This window comes from Anomaloglossus baeobatrachus, chromosome 5, assembly GCF_048569485.1.
Source record: "Anomaloglossus baeobatrachus isolate aAnoBae1 chromosome 5, aAnoBae1.hap1, whole genome shotgun sequence".
In the NCBI taxonomy this organism is placed as follows: domain Eukaryota; kingdom Metazoa; phylum Chordata; class Amphibia; order Anura; family Aromobatidae; genus Anomaloglossus; species Anomaloglossus baeobatrachus.
The window spans coordinates 349,113,775-349,131,460 of record NC_134357.1 but is presented as its reverse complement, the minus strand read 5'-3'; the positions used below and the strand labels follow the sequence as shown (position 1 = coordinate 349,131,460).

The following is a 17,686-nucleotide window of genomic DNA, read 5'->3' as shown; positions in this document are numbered from 1 at the left end:
CAATGTGGGAATATGCTCGGTTCAGGCAGCAGGAGCTTACATGCAGTGCATACTGAATACAGCTTTGGAGCCTTGCTCCTCGTGTGAGACATGCTGCTGGAGTGGAGGCTCTGCCAGAGAATGAACCCCAGAGAGTATAATCAGAGGTCCACAACCGGAGACCGGTTGTGGCTTACCAGACCGCTGGAGCGGTGTTGTGTGCCCTCCAGATCCCGAAGCCCGGACCCCCAAGCACAGCAACTCAGCAGAGATGCTGTAGACCAGCGCTTGCAGAGAGAATGCTGAGAAAATGGCCGCCGGAGCGAAGAGAGGGGGCGGGACTTGTCCTGAGGAGCGGGAACTGGAGGGCTATAGAGACCTGCCGGGGAGGAGGGACGCCCCAGCAGTGGGGAGTATCCAGAACGGCCGCCGGGCGGAGCCGAGCCTGTCCCTCTGCATGAGTGACATGCGAGGGCAGTGAAACCGAAACTAGGCCTCCGGCGAAGCCGGGGCCTAAATTTGAGCGGCGCGGCCGGCGCGCAGGCACCATCGGCGCGGTTCTCAGGCGACAGCCAGAGAACCCGCCGGAAATGTCATAAAACACACTCAGCACACTCTCCCACAACAATAAAGTACAGGGACCCCCATATATAAACGTCTCAGGTACTTAGCTTGCTGAGACGCAGGGTTCCAAGTCCCTGGGGATGAGTGCTCCGGTCCGGCAGGGTCCTGAAGGGCTGCGGATGGAGACCGGTCTCCTGCCAAGCATGGAGACCGTGCTGGCTCCCACTTCAAGCCAGAGCCCAGGAGGGATGGTGAAGGAGCGCGGCATCTAAGGCTCCAGCCTTGGAAGAAGGGAATTTTGTTTACTTACCGTAAATTCCTTTTCTTCTAGCTCCTATTGGGAGACCCAGACAATTGGGGTGTATAGCTTCTGCCTCCGGAGGCCACACAAAGTATTACACTTTAAAAAGTGTAACCCCTCCCCTCTGCCTATACACCCTCCCGTGCATCACGGGCCCATCAGTTTTGGTGCCAAAGCAGGAAGGAGGAAACTTATAAATTGGTCTAAGGTAAATTCAATCCGAAGGATGTTCGGAGAACTGAAACCATGAACCAAAAGAACAATTCAACATGAACAACATGTGAACACAAAAGAACAAACAGCCCGAAGGGAACAGGGGCGGGTGCTGGGTTTCCCAATAGGAGCTAGAAGAAAAGGAATTTACGGTAAGTAAACAAAATTCCCTTCTTCTTTGTCGCTCCATTGGGAGACACAGACAATTGGGACGTCCAAAAGCAGTCCCTGGGTGGGTAAAAGAATACCTCGATAAAAAGAGCCGAAAACAACGGCCCCCTCTTACAGGTGGGCAACCGCCGCCTGAAGGACTCGCCTACCTAGGCTGGCATCTGCCGAAGCATAGGCATGCACCTGAGTGTTTTGTGAAAGTGTGCAGACTCGACCAGGTAGCCGCCTGACACACCTGCTGAGCCGTAGCCTGGTGCCGCAATGCCCAGGATGCACCCACGGCTCTGGTAGAATGGGCTTTCAGCCCTGAAGGAATCGGAAGCCCAGAAGACCGGTAGGCTTCAGAAATCGGTTCCTTGATCCACCGAGCCAAGGTTGACTTGGAAGCCTGCGACCTCTTACGCTGGCCAGTGATAAGGACAAAAAGCGCATCAGAACGGCGCAGTGGCGCCGTGCGAGACACGTAGATCCGGAGGGCTCTCACTAGATATAACAAATGCAAATCCTTTTCACATTGGTGAATTGGAAGAGGGCAAAAAGAAGGTAAGGAGATATCCTGATTGAGATGAAAAGTGAACACCACCTTAGGGAGAAAGTCCGGGACCGGACGCAGAACCACCTTATCCTGGTGAAATACCAGGAAAGGGGCTTTGCATGACAGCGCTGCAAGCTCTGACACTCTTCGGAGTGATGTAACCGCCACTAGAAATGCCACCTTCTGCGAAAGACGTGATAGAGAGACATCCCGCAGCGGCTCGAAGGGCGGTTTTTGAAGAGCCCGTAGAACCGTGTTGAGATCCCAGGGTTCCAGCGGACGCTTTTAAGGTGGGACTAAGTGGCAAACTCCCTGCAGGAACGTGCGGACCTGCGGAAGCCTGGCTAGACGCTTTTGAAAAAACACGGAAAGCGCCGATACTTGTCCCTTGAGAGAGCCGAGAGACAAACCCTTGTCCAATCCAGATTGAAGGAATGAAAGAAACGTGGGTAAGGCAAACGGCCAGGGGGTAAACCCCTTCTCAGAGCACCAGGCTAAGAAGATCCTCCAAGTTCTGTGATAGATCTTGGCTGACGTTGGTTTCCTGGCCTGTCTCATAGTGGCAATGACATCTTGAGATAACCCTGAGGACGCTAGGAGCCAGGACTCAATGGCCACACAGTCAGGTTGAGGGCCGCAGAATTCAGATGGAAAAATGGCCCTTGAAACAGCAAGTCTGGTCGGTCTGGGAGCGCCCACGGTTGACCCGCCGTGAGGTGCCACAGATCCGGGTACCACGACCGCCTAGAGAGCTAGAAACACTGCCCTTATCTCCAGAACATTGATCTGAAGGGAGGACTCTGTCGGAGTCCAGGTTCCCTGAGCCTTGTGGTGGAGAAAAAACCGCTCCCCATCCTGACAGGCTCGCGTCCGTCGTGACCACAGTCCAGGATGGGGGCAGGAAGGATTTTCATTTCAACAGAGAAGTGGGGAGAAGCCCCCACTGAAGAGAGGTCTTGGCTGCCGGAGAAAGAGAGACGTTCCTGTCTAAGGACGTCGACCTCTTGTCCCATTTGCGGAGAATGTCCCATTGGAGTGGACGCAGATGAAATTGCGCACAGGGAACTGCCACCATTGCTGCCACCATCTTCCCCAGGAAGTGCATGAGGCGCCTCAAGGGGTGCGACTGGGCCCGAAGAAGGGATTGCACCCCTGTTTGCAGCGACCGCTGTTTGTCCAGCGGTAGCTTGACTATCGCTGAGAGAGTATGAAACTCCATCCCGAGGTACGTCAGTGACTGGGTCGGGGTCAATTTTGACTTTGGAAAATTGATGATCCACCCGAACCTCTGGAGAGTCTCCAGAGCAACGGTCAGACTGTGTTGACAAGCCACCCGGGAGGGTGCCTTGACTAGGAGATCGTCTAGGTAGGGGATCACCGAGTGGCCCTGAGAGTGTAGGACCGCTACAACGGATGCCATGACCTTGGTGAAGACTCGTGGGGCTGTCGCCAGGCCAAAAGGCCGTGCCACAAACTGAAGGTGTTCGTCCCCAATGGCGAAATGCAGGAAGCGTTGATGCTCTGGAGCGATCGGCACATGGAGATAGGCGTCTTTGATGTCGATTGATGCTAGGAAGTCTCCTTGGGACATCGAAGCGATGACAAATCGGAGGGATTCCATGCGAAACCGCCTGGTTCTCACATGTCCGTTGAGCAATTTGAGGTCCAAAACGGGACGGAATGAGCCGTCCTTTTTTTGGCACTACGAACAGGTTGGAGTAAAAACCGCGACCGCGTTCCTGAAGGGGAACGGGGATCACCACTCCCTCTGTCTTCAGAGTGTCCACCGCCTGAAAAAGCGCAACAGTGCGCTCGGGGGGCGGAGATGTTCTGAAAAAAACGAGCCGGAGGACGAGAGCTGAACTCTATCCTGTAACCGTGAGACAGAATGTCTCTCACCCATCGGTCTTGGACATGTGGCCACCAGGCGTCGCAAAAGCGGGAGAGCCTGCCACCGACCGAGGATGCGGTCTGGGGCGGCCGAAAGTCATGAGGAGGTCGCCTTGGAGACGGTGCCTCCGGCGGACCTTGGAGGACGTGACTTAGACCGCCATGCAGAAGAGTTTCTCTGGCTCTTCTGTGGCCTGTTGGACGAGGAGGATTGGGATCTGGCTGAGGGCCGAAAGGACCGAAACCTCGCTTGAACTTTCCGTTGCTGAGGTCTGTATGGTTTGGGCTGGGGTAAGGACGAGTCCTTCCCCTTGGATTGCTTAATAATTTCATCCAATCGCTCGCCAAACAGTCGGTCGCCAGAAAACGGCAAACCGGTCAAGAACTTTTTGGAAGCAGAGTCTGCCTTCCATTCGCGTAGCCACATGGCCCTGCGGACTGCCACAGAATTGGCGGATGCTACCCCTGTACGGCTAGCCGAGTCCAGGACAGCATTCATGGCGTAGGATGCAAATACTGACGCCTGCTACTTGTGGCGCAGCAGTACGGGTGACCGCATTAATCTCAGACAGACAAGCTGAGATAGCCTGGAGTGCCCACACTGCTGCAAAAGCTGGGGCAAAAGACGTGCCTATGGCTTCATAGATGGATTTCAGTAGGAGCTCTATCTGCCTGTCCGTGGCATCCTTGAGCGATGCACCGTCAGCCACTGCTACTACTGATCTAGCCGCCAGTCTAGAGACTGGAGGATCCACCTTGGGACATTGAGCCCAACCCTTAACCACGTCAGAGGGGAAGGGGTAACGTGTGTCATTAAGGTGTTTAGTAAAGCGCTTGTCCGGGACAGCCCTGTGCTTCTGGACAGCATCTCTAAAGTTAGAGTGATCGAAGAAAACACTCCGAGTACGTTTAGGAAACCTAAACTGGTGTTTCTCCTGTTGTGAAGCTGAATCCTCTACAAGCGGAGTTGGGGGAGAAAGATCTAGCACCTGGTTGATGGACGCTATAAAAGGTCATTTACTATGGCGTCCCCTTCAGGTGTATCAAGATTGAGAGCAACGTCAGGGTCAGAGTCCTGGGCTGCGACCTCCGCCTCATCCTCTAGAGAGTCCTCAAGCTGAGACCCCGAACAACGTGATGAAGCCGGGGAAGATTCTAAGCGAGCCCGCTTAGCTGGTCTGGGACTGCGGTCCGTGCCGGAGTCCTGTACGTAATAATTAGAGGCCACATCAGGAGCACGCTTCGTCGCAGACCGAGAGGGGCCTGGGGGTGATCCCGCAGTGCCCGGGGCCTGTGTAAGGGCCGGTCTGGACTGCAAAGCCTCTAGAAACTGAGCAGACCATTCATCCATAGACTGAGTCATGGAATATGAAAGCGACTCAGAGAGTTTGTCAGCTAAAACAGCAAACTCTGTCCCTGCCATCTGGACAGGGGGAGCCGGCGGTTCTACCTGGGCCGAGGGACCCCCCAGTGCCTCAGGCTCCGGCTGAACGAGTGCCCCAGTGCCCGAGCATAGGTCACAGTGAGGGCAGGTGGAACCTGCAGGTAGCATAGCCGCACAAGAGGTACAGGTAGCAAAATAACCCTGTGTCTTGGCACCCTTGCTCCTTGTGAACAACATGCTGTTGTTTCCCAGGAGCGTGATCACTGAGGGTATATAGCCACAAGCTAACAGTACAGCCGAACCGGAAAATGTATACAGAAATAATGTATATATATATATATATATATATATATATATATATATATATATATATATATATATATATATATATATATATATATATATATATATATATATACACACAGTTCAGCTCCCTAGGGGGACCAGCACCGGGTAACCGGTGTGTCTTACCGACCGCTCCAGCGGTGTGTGGCCACCAGATTCCCTGCCTCGGGTCTCCCAGAGCTGCAGCCAGAAGTCCTCCACCGGCAGAATATGTTAAAACATGGCTGTCGGCGTTCACAGGGGAGGAGGGAGCCGTGGGCGTAACTACAAAAGTGCGGGAATCTGGTGCCCCAGAGTGATTAGTGAGGGGGGAGGAGGACAGCTACGTGTGCTCCAGCCCTCACTGTCGGCGTCAGACCGACCGTCCCGCCCTTACCCCTGACTGGCAGGCCCGGGGGCGGGAGTTTAGCTGTCGGCGTTCTGTACTAGGCCGCAAAAGCCGGGGACTAAAGTAAAAACCGCGGCCGGCAAGCAGGCACGGTCGGCGCGGTAGTCCCGGTCAAAAATCAACACCGCAGTCGCTGCAGCGTCTGAGGCCAAGGTGCTCCATGCACCGTCCCAAAGGGGACACAGAGTACCTGTAGATGCAGGGTCCTTCCCTGGCGATACTCAGTCTCCTGTCCAGCAGATTCCCCCAGGGGCTGCGGAGGGAGCCCGGACCCAGTGCCTGGATGACCGGTTAGGATCCCACTTCACCCAGAGCCCCTAAGGGATGGGGAAGGAAAAACGGCATGTGGCTCCTGCCTGTGTACCCGCAATGGGTACCTCAACCTTAACAGCACCGCCGACTCAGTGGGGTGAGAAGGGAGCATGCCGGGGACCCTGTTAGGGGCCCTCTTTTCTTCCATCCGATATAATCAGCAGCTGCTGCTGACTAAAATGTGGAGCATTGTGTGCATGTGTGCCTCCTTCAACACAAAGCATAAAACTGATGGGCCCGTGATGCACGGGAGGGTGTATAGGCAGAGGGGAGGGTTACACTTTTTAAAGTGTAATACTTTGTGTGGCCTCCGGAGGCAGAAGCTATACACCCCAATTGTCTGGGTCTCCCAATGGAGCGACAAAGAAATCAACCTTAACAACACCGCCGACACAGTGGGGTGAGAAGGGACATGCCGGGAGTCCAGACTTGGACCCGCTTTTCTTCAAACTCTTTCCAAAAATCAAAAAAATCAGATGAGAATGCATGTGTGGATGTATGCCTCCTGAACACAAAGCGATAAACTGGCTAGATCTGGTTCTCCAGGGGGTGTATAAGCTCAGAGGGAGGAGCTACACTTTTTAGTGTAGTACTTTGTGTGTCCTCCGGAGGCAGAAGCTAAACACCCATGGTCTGGGTCTCCCATAGGAACGATAAAGAAATACACAAAGGCTAGTTAGGTGTTACCACTGGCCCAGGCGCAACTGGTTGAATTATATAGGCAAAACTTCAGACCTCAAGGTCTTCTCACTATGGTGCTGCCTATAGTATTGTACCACACCACATCCTCGTATATCTGATGAGGGGGATAGGTACATCACCACCCAAAGGGTGTTAGATCAGCCAGTAAGTGCTCAGTGGTTCAGGACAAATCGACAAAGCTTCAGGGTTAATAATACACTCAGATCCCCACTGTGCCTTTGTCTGATTAGTAAAAAATGGAGCGATCTCACCCGTGTTGGTGTATCTTTTTTCCATACAGGCAGTTTGTCACCATTATCGGCATATCCACGGGCCCTTCTACTCTGGATCCGGGATCCCTTCTAATAAAGAAAACTGTCCATCTCCCAGATTCTCCTTCTCCCGACGCGTTTCCTAGATACTATTCTTCAGGGGAGTTTATATAAGGAGATGCAGGTTTTAATGAAAAAACCTCTAGTGGGTTCACTATAAAAAGAGAAAAACGGGATAATAGGAAGGGGGATTCGTAATTACAGAACCCCCAAATGCATCCAATCTTTAGAGAAACAAAAGGAGAAGCAGGCGACTTACCAGATGGTGACAGCAAGAATCCTCTCCGCTGTACACCTCTGTCTACAGCACCCAAGTTTAAATGGTCGCCGCTCTCCCGCCGGGAGAGAGCAAAAGCGCTCACCACTTCCGCATTACGCGGTAGAGCGCAACAGTGGAACGCAAGTCCCTCAGGAAGTTACGTCATAGCCGCCCGGCGCACTCATGACACCTTAGAGGTAGGAGGTATGAGTGGGACGCTGACGCGCCCATCAGGCCCGCCCATTCACCGCATATAGACAGCGCGCTATGTCCCAATTCGTCGCGCATGCGCTAAGTCCATTTAAACGGACATTTTTTTATGCTTAATGCTCATCTGCTCTTATCAACATGAAGCAGATAGCGGGGGTAGGGCACACAATTACCAGATAATATGCACAAGTTTATAAACCCAGGGGATCGCCAAAATGTGAAAATATAAAAAACTGTGTCTCAGGGGAAAAGTTGAATCCCAAAAACAGAATGATACAGAATAGGAATAAATTCTTAAAGAGGACTAATTATGCCAAATAGCAAAAAAAGTGTATAGCCCTGAGAGAGATAATGAAGAGGCAAAAGTGGCCTATGATAAACCAGAGGGAATAGAACTGACTCAGGTTAAAGGCTACACGGTACCCTAAGAGAGAGGAAGGAAAGGAGAGTACCTGACACTCCACCACCATCTAAAGCTAACTCAAACGGCTCATCCTACCTATCTGCGGAGGACGGCTATACAGTACCTTACCCTCCACGAGGCACTAATTTTATTAAAGGCAAGGTATTCCTTTCCTTTTTTTTAGATAAATCATTATTAAAAGTTAAATTTTAGGTTTCTGCTGTATTTGGTCTTTGATCATTTATATTTCACCAGTGGCTGCATTATTCACAACTTTTTAACCCCTGAAAATCTCAAAAGTTGGAAGTCGTCTTATACGCCGGGTGTCATCCTATAGGGCAAATAATTAAGTAATTATAAGCCCCTCCCTGTCTCCAAGACTCTGCTTCTCAGATCTCGCTCCCGAGGACTGCAGTGAAGCGGCGCAGGCGCGCATGTGCGAGATCCAAGAGGCAAACTACCACATATACTCGAGTAGAAGTCGAATTTTTCAGCCCATTTTTTTAATGCTGAAAATGCCCCCTCCTAGGCTTATACTCGAGTGAGCTTCCCACAAAAAAAAAAATATTTTCACCTGTCCTCCGTTCCCGTGGTGTCCTCAGAGGCATCCTACAGACCGCAGGCACTTGGACCTCTCTGTGATCTCGTCCGGTGCACGGAGCCACCGCTGCAAGCTGCCATCATGGCTTTACTGCAGTTGAATGCTTTACGGCGGCGGCTGTAGTAAAACGGTGACAGCAGCGGCGACCCTGTGTATTTGACGCAATCATGGATGGGTCTATGTGACTGTGGTCCGCAAGATGCACCCCTTGATGATCATGTCTGATGCACGGAGCCGCCGCTGCTGTCGGCGCTTTACAGCAGTGGAATCATTTGCGCCGCCGCCGTAAAGCATTCAACTGCAGTAAAGCCATTATGGCAGACTGCAGTGGCGGCTCCATCCACCGGATGAGATCACCGAGAGGTCTAAGTGCCTGCGGTCTGCAAGAAGAAGCTGAGGACACTGTGGGAACGGAGGACAGGTGAGAGTAATTTTTATTGTGTGTAAACAATGGCATAATGGAGACAAGAAGGGGACCTGTAGGAGGACATTACTAAACAATGGGCACATTACTTCAGGGGACATTACTAAATAATGGGTACATTAGTGCAGGTTACATTACTAAACAATGGGCACATTACTAGAGTGCCCAAGGAAGAGGCTCAAGGATGGGGCACATTACTACAAGGGGGGGAAAAGGATGAGCACATTACATTTTATTGGGATCTATTTTTACTTCTGAAATTTTCCAGTAGCTGCTGCATTTCCCTCCCTAGGCTTATACTCGAGTCAATAAGGTTTCCCAGTTTTTTTGTAGTAAAAAAATAGGGGTCTCGGCTTATACTCTGGTATATACAGTATATCCCAAATTCTATATTTTAACTGGAAAAGTTGGGGGTCGCCTTATACGCCAGAAAATACGGTAATTCCCTGTAAATACAAACATGTAAAGATGAAATGTTTAAATTGTCAAAAAAACAAACAAACCTAAAAACACAACAACTGCTCCTAATGCTCATACCTCATTTCTCGGAGCCTTTTCACCTCTTGAATGCATTTCTTAACAGTAAAATCAACCTCTTCTTCTGTTGTGAAGCGACCAATACCAAATCTTAAAGATACGATAAAAACAAATGTGTAACAAACCAGAGAAGGTAAAGAGGTCATCCACTACTCGAATATTGATAACCTATCCTTAGAATAGGTCAACAATAACACCAGTCATCCCCACCAACCAGCTGTTCTCGGTGCTGCCAGCAGGCGGCTGGAAATGCTCAGTTTCAAAGCTGTCCCATCTGATAGCAACCACGGCTGGGGACTACACATCCGCCTCCTATTGAGGTGCTCTGTCTTCTGATACTGGCCGCGGCCAGGTACTGCACATCCGCCTCTTATTGAGGTGCTCCGTCTTCTGATACTAGCCACAATCAGGTGCTGCACATCCACCTTTTGTTGATTTGAATAAAAGGAAGATGTGCAGTACCCGGCCGCGCCACTATCAGAAGACGGACTCGTTTCTGAACTGAGCATTTATGTCTGCCAGCTGCTTCCATCAGCGGGACTGAGAACATATTGGCGGGAGTGGCGGGTGTTGGGCCCTGGTCGATCAGACACTGATGATCTATCCTAAGGATTGGACATCAGTGTTAAAGTAGTAGACAACCTCTTAAATAATAATAATAATAATAATAATCTTTATATAGTGCCAACAGCACCCAGCAGTTTATAGACCCAGAGGAGTATGTGAATCTGCACTGCTCAGATGACAAGTTATTATGATTTATTATACTTTTCTTAAATAACGCAATCATATTCCGCAGCGCTTTACAGATATTAGAGAGATTTTATATATCTCTATCTATCTATCTATATTATATATATATATATATATATATATATATATATATATATATATATATATATATATATATATATATATATATATATATATATATATATATATAAAATCATGTATTACCTATTCATTGTAATATGCAAAGGCAATAAAATCTAATACAAAAGGGCGAATTACATGACCTACAGAAATGATGAAAACACAAACCAGTTAACTACCTGATGGAGGAGTGAGCCAAATCTTCATCTGCTCCGATGGCTCTGAGTACGTACGAGGGCTCCAGCGATGCAGATGTGCAAGCACTGCAAATGCACACAAACTCACATGTAATGTACATATGCAGAATACATATATGCGCATAAATAAATCAATGTGTATATAAAACTCCAAAGTGTGATTTCACGCATTATGAAGGATTTGTTTTAGCATTAGTGAACCAATACTATGGCCCCCACTTTATAAACTCATTTACAGCTGTTTTTGGTGTAAAGATAGTTACAATCTGCCCCAAAAAGTGGAAATTTGGCCAAATAGATGCAACTTTTTATATCATGCCTGCTAGAAATTGAGAAGTGGTTGAAATATCCGCCATGTTTTAGACAGTTTGAAATACAGAAAACGGTGCAATTTTTGTGCAAATCTACATGAGCTAATGCTGGTCAAGATTTCTTTGCCTGTCTTAAATGTGTGCAATTTATTAGACGTTATTTGCTAATTGTTATTTGCAGTAACGTCCATGGGTAAAACTCATTGATGTGTATTTTAATTTAGAGCTTATGATTTATTAAATGAGTAATTTCACGCCCTCTATTGTCATTTTGAGTTTTGGCATAGGCACTAAAGAATGGTACATAAAATATTGTAAAACACTGATAAATTTGGCGCACAATTTTATGCACTGACATTTCTCAAACTCAATGATAAATATTGCCATGTACAAATAAAACTAACATTCACTAATCGCACTGTGCTCATAAAGAGTTTATGTATATCGGCCACAGCGTAGTTGTTCACCTGTATATCAATTCAATATGAAAGGAGTGAGGATGTTTTTTGGTTTTTTTTTTACATGGTGTGGCTTCCTCTTGGGCTGTGAAACCCTTATCCACGCATCTTTACTCCAAAAATGTAAGTACAAGCTAAGTCTATATAACCTGAGGCATGGCTGGGCACATGGAGAGGTGCTAGGCACCAACCATACGAGGACATCTTATGGTGGGATGGCTTCTACAATTTTTCATCAAATAATGTTAACCAAGTACCTTACGTTTTTTATGCACATTGCAATCAATGAATACATGAACTCCGCTATTGCTATGTGCTGACACACAATGGGTGTATAAGGTTCCTCAAGCTACTGTAGTTAAAAGGGGTTTTCCACAAAAAGTGATGACATAAGTCTCCTATCCAAATGAATACTGCAGATTTACGCGCAATAAACAGTGTGACAGGGCTGGTGTTTGGTGGGCTGCCGATCTGATATTGATGACCTGTCCTAAATATAGGTCATCAATATCCATGCAGAAAAAAATAAGTTTAATATACAGGAGCCCACTTTCTTATCTTTAGGAAATAAGCAAATTGTCCCAGGCATGTGATGATCACACAGGAGCTAAACTTTTGACAAAAGTGCTTTGCCAAACTTTATACAAGCAAGCATTGATGTGGTGACGCGGTTTCAGCGGTGTCGGGTTTGCATTCCGGCGGCTCACCTCTGCGCCTAATCAGCGCTAGCTTCAAGCTCCTCACCTTCGGACAAGTGATTAACAGGAAGTGAGCTGCGGCTGCCACTCATTTCTTATTAACCACTTATATGTCCGAAGGCGAGAAGACAGAAACCCACGGTGATTGAGTGCGGGGCATGCGAGTCAGAACAATCTCATGTGAGCCCCGGGAATTCAAACCTAGATACAGTTGGAACGGCATAAGATTTTTTTTATTTTAACAGGGGCAAACATGGGGAATTAGAAGGGGGTTGTTCAATTAGCGGACAGCCCCTTTAAAGGAAAGCAAAGACCACTGCAAAGAGTGACTTCGCCTTTGGCACCCGTGGCGTAATCATGTGTTACAGAAATGCCCAATTTAAAATGGCACTTTGTAATGCGGATGTCTGTCCATCTGCAGCTCTCCCCTGTTGCGGGGGAATTTCAGCAGCCAGGCCCATTTGTCTAGGTGGGAAAATGTTGTATGTGTTTTGACGTACCTTCCAGATGAAAGCGCAACATCTTTTAAAGCCATCAGCAAACTCTCCCCCTCAACATAGGCAAATGAAAGGTTTATACAACCTAAAAAAAGAAAAAGTAGATATATAAACACACAAAGTACAACTGAGCACAATATGAGGAAAAAAGTGTTGTAAAGCTTTATTATATTGGGGGCCATATCATTTTAATTTTTATTTCATAAATCTACACCTGAAAATAAGCAGCTTTGTAATATATCAGAGAAATCTGCCTCTTTCTCCCCCTGGACTGATTGATCATTCTCAATTCATGGGTAAAATTTGTATTCATTAATGAGAGATTTTCCTATTACAGGAGGTTCTTCTAAAATACTATGGGAGGAAATATAGGCAGAGAGACATTTCACTGCAAGTTCCCCGGAAACACAGATTTTACCCATAAATTGGGAATAAAAAAACAGATTTCTCTGATAAGATATATTATAAAGTTTCCCATTTTCACATGTATTATTAAAGAACAGCTAGTCTCGAAGTCACCTTTGGGACAGAATCGGCACCATACCTACTTTAAAAATTATTTAATTCATGGTTTACTTTAAGAGGATAAAAATCTGTCCTGGTCATGTATACTGGTTCATGGCTGAATGCCGGATTCAGATCTGGACTGTATGTGTGATCAGACACTCAAGGTGTGACCAGAACACAATTTGATCCACTAGATGTAAAGCAGAAAGGTTCCGCCTGTATGACTGGAAGCAGAGATCTTGAAAAGCATAAAGACTAAAGGCCCTGTCACACACAGAGATAAATCTGCGGCAGATCTGTCGTTGCAGTGAAATTGTGGACAATCAGTGCCAGGTTTGTGGCTGTGTACAAATGGAACAATATGTCCATGATTTCACTGCAACCACAGATCTGCCAAAGATTTATCTCTGTGTGTGACGGGGCCTTTAATCCAAAGTATATTGAACGGTTGGGTAGAGTTTATGATCATCTTTTATATATGATGAAAACTATATTACATCTGTAATTCTGTATTTGCAATTTATACGGAATTTTTATTTGTTTTAACTAAAACTGTTATATCGAATGAAAAGGTAAAAAGGATGTTTGTTCCATCAAGAATGGTTTTGAAAAACCTTTATCCAGAAATTATAATGTGTGTTCAAATGTCTATATAAAAAGGGGTTGTTTCATGAAATTGCCCCCTCGTTGTGCTGCAGGCTGTTATGGAACCAGAAGAGTTGGTCAGATTACCGGACCATTAATTGTGCTTTTATTTTTTTCCTCCCCTTCTTCGAAGAGCCATAATTTTGTTATTTTTGTGTTGATAGCCCCCTGAGGGCTTTTTTGGGAGGGTACAAGTTGTTCTTTTCAATTACACTATTAATTTTATCATGAGATGTACTAGAAAGTGGGGCAAAAAAAATCCAAGTGTGTCGAAATAGCACAAAAAAGTGCAATTCTATAATGATTTGTGGAATTTTTTTAAAAATTAAATGTTCATTGCACGATGGCTCAGTGGTTAGCGCTGGGGTCCTGGGTTCAAATCCCATCACGGACAACATCTGCAAGGAGTTTGTATGATCTCCCCATGTTTGTGTGGGTTTCCATCGATTACTCCGGTTTCTTCCCACACCGTTTATGTGGAGCGCATGTTTTATAGCAATATTTGAAGAATTTATGAGAAACTGCATATACATGTGCATTAATTTCTACTGTGAATTTTCAATAAGAACAAAGAATATTTATACTGTTTGATACTAGAATGGACCACATCTTTGTGGAACTCCTGGACATGTCCAGATTTATTTATTTGTAGAAAACATTCAACCCCTTCTTCAACAAAATTTTTTTATCTTTTCTTAAACAATAGGTGGTAGCTGCCGGCCGGGGCTCCACACTTTACAGAGTTTTAAAGAGTTTTTTCAGAGGTTTTTTTGAGGGTCTAACTTACTTTTGTGCAAATTTATGTTCTATTTTCTCGTAACTTTTTAACTGAAAAATATTCCCATTCTGGGAGTAGAAATAAAGATACAGATATACCTTAGTTCAGCGCAGATTTTTTTACATATAAGAATTTATTTCTATGTTTTTTTTCTAGTTCAACCCCAGACAAATTAATGGGTTTATTGCCTTAAAAATCTAGCTGCAGAACTACAGCAATATTGGGTCTTAGGGCTGACCTCCATCCTTACTGGTCTGGAATTTAGATTGTGAGCACCAATGGGGACAATGTTACCGATGTCTGTAATGCACCATGGAATTAATGGTGCTATATAAGTGAATAAATATGTTATTATTATATTGTACAGTTAAAATTACCTGGCAACATGATTCTCCAGGATAGTACGATTGTGGTGATACCAAAAAGGCATAGTTTTTAATTTAATTATTTATTTATTTTTTTAATCTAAGTTGATGTTTTTATCGATACTATTTGGGGTGGATGCAATTTTTTGATTGCCTCTTATTTGTAGGCACAATGGCTCAGTGGTTAGTGCTGAGGTCCTGGATGGTTCAAATCCCACCAAGGACAACATCAGCAAGGAGTTTGTATGTTCTCCCCGTGTTGGCGTGGGTTTCCTCCGGGTACTCCGGTTTCTTCCCACACTCCAAAGTCATACAATAGGGCATTTAGATTGTGAGCCCCAATGGGGACAGTGTGGTTTATGTATAGCACTGTGGAATATGTTGGCGCTATATAAAAATAAAGATTATTATTATTGCATTTTCTTCCTGAGTTGAGGCAGTCCAAAAACATGTATTCTGAGGTTTTTTTTCCTCATTACAGTTTACTGATCAGATCAATTAATTTTATTTCATAGATCACAGTTTTACCTATGTGGAACTACCACGTGTATTTATTTTTTTTTTAATGGGGAGAAAGGGTGTGATTCAAACAATTTTTTTTCATTTTTTTTATTGTATTTGTTAGTCCCATTAGGGGACTTGAACCTGAACTGTCTCATCACTTGTGCTATATACAATAATGCCACAGTATCACAGTATTGATGTATATAGCAAAAATTACGGTCTCCAATGAACACTGGTCACAGGTTGGCTGGCTTTCACAGGAGTACCGTCATGACAGGCACGGCGTCATCATAGAAACCCAGCAAATACACAGATGGTTGGGTAGAACACCGCGCCTCCACTCTAATGCTGCGGTCACAGACTGACAAAAGCATTTAAAACATTAACAGCCCTGGGCAGAGCTCCACTTCCATCCTGGCTGTTCGAGATAGATGATGGCTAAATAATACAGCCATCATCTGCTGGCAAATATGTGGGCTCAATTCCTGAGCCTACATCAACGTCACAGAAGTTTGAACCAAACGTTTGGACAAGTTTTTCAAACTTCAAGAACCAAAAGTTTGGACACACCCTCTTATCTTTAGAACAACTATTAAGAGGAGACTTGTGCATCAGGCTTTCATGGTAAAATAGCTGCTAGGAAACCACTGCTAAGGACAGGCAACAAGCAGAAGAGACTTGTTTTGTCTAAAGAACACAAGGAATGGACATTAGACTAGTGGAAATCTGTGCTTTGGTCAGATGAGTTCAAATTTGAGATCGTTGGATCCAACCACTGTGTCTTTGTAGAAAAGGTGAACGGATGGACTCTACATGGCTGGTTCCCACTGTGAGGCATGGAGGAGGAGGTGTGATGGTGCTTTGCTGCTGACACTGTTGGGGATTTGTCAAAACTGAAGGCATACAGAACCAGCATGGTTACCACAGCATCTTGCAGCAGCATGCTATTCTATCCAGTTTGCGTTTAGTTGGACCATCATTTATTTTTCAACAGGACAATGACCGCAAACACATCTCTAGGCTGTCTAAGGGCTATTTGACTAAGAAGGAGAATGATGAAGTGCTACGCCAGATGACCTGGCCTCCACAGTCACCAGACCTGAACTCAATCGAGATGGTTTGGGGTGAGCTGGACCGCAGAGTGAAGGCAAAAGGGCCAACAAGTGCTAAGCATCTCTGGGAACTCCTTCAAGACTGTTGGAAGACCATTTCCGGTGACTACCTCTTGAAGCTCATCAAGAGAATGTCAAGAGTGTGCAAAGCAGGAATGAAAACAAAAGGTGGCTACTTTGAAGAAACTAGAATATAAGACATATTTTCAGTTGTTTTGTGGAGGTCACCTGAGCTGTAGTATGTTTGTTTAAACGTAATAAGAATATCTGTGTATATAACTAAATCAAAATGTAGATGTAGATGCAAAATTGTCTGTCTGTCTATGTAGCCATCGCATGGACCCATGATATAATTCTAAGCTGTATATTGAAAAAGTTAGCCAAAGTATAAATGAACAAAGGAGATATTCATTAAGTTAATTGGTAGCCTTATCAGTAAAATTCACAGGAGAAGGAATGTAGTATTTGTGGGATGAGGCGGGTGATCCCATACTCCCATGTACTATTTCTACAGAAACTCATCGTAGCTTACTGCCTTCAAAGTGTATTATTTGGGATGATGTATGATCTCATGCATTCTCCCAATGCTGCCCATATGCACTCCCCCCTAATTATTCTTTATCAGTATGTGTGAGCAAATGGAAACGTTTTTGTAAATATCTTTCAGGGAAAAATGATGTGTTTAATGCTGGAACAATAGAATACATGAGTCAGTTGGTGATGCTGGCTGAAAAGAGAGCATGTCTGTGTTCTTTGTCTTATATACATGGATATATATATATATTGGCACTGATATACGGCAATACGGCGCCGTCTCTGGATATCCCAAATGAGGACTCCATTAGCAGTCTTCAATGCAAATTCCTCCCTTGACAGTTTCACACTTTTTTTGTTAAGTATTTCATTCCAGATGTGTTAATTCATAGTTTTGATGCCTTCAATGTGAATCTACAATTTTCAGAGTCATGAAAAATAAAAAAAACTCTTTGAATGAGAAGGTGTGTCCAAACTTTTGGTCTGTACTATATAATATTTTATATATATATATATATATATATATATATATATATATATATATATATATATATAATATTATATATATATATATATATATATATATATATATATATATATATATATATATATATATATATAAAATTTATAATCATATATATTTCTGCTCAGCTTCACCTTCTCTATACCATACTGTCC

The 17,686-nt window shown here is 45.3% G+C and overlaps 1 protein-coding gene across 1 annotated transcript in view; it reads right to left on the bottom strand.

Annotated features, from left to right (window-relative positions):
* The window catches only part of NFS1 (NFS1 cysteine desulfurase), a 76,098-nt gene that overhangs the window by 18,992 nt on the left and 39,420 nt on the right, over positions 1-17,686 (bottom strand). Inside the window, exons 10-12 of the mRNA XM_075349898.1 lie at positions 12,567-12,648; positions 10,582-10,665; positions 9,530-9,619 (exon numbers count right to left, since the gene is read on the bottom strand). Of these exons, the coding sequence (XP_075206013.1) occupies positions 9,530-9,619; positions 10,582-10,665; positions 12,567-12,648 (256 nt within the window). The remainder of the gene's footprint in view (positions 1-9,529; positions 9,620-10,581; positions 10,666-12,566; positions 12,649-17,686) is intronic.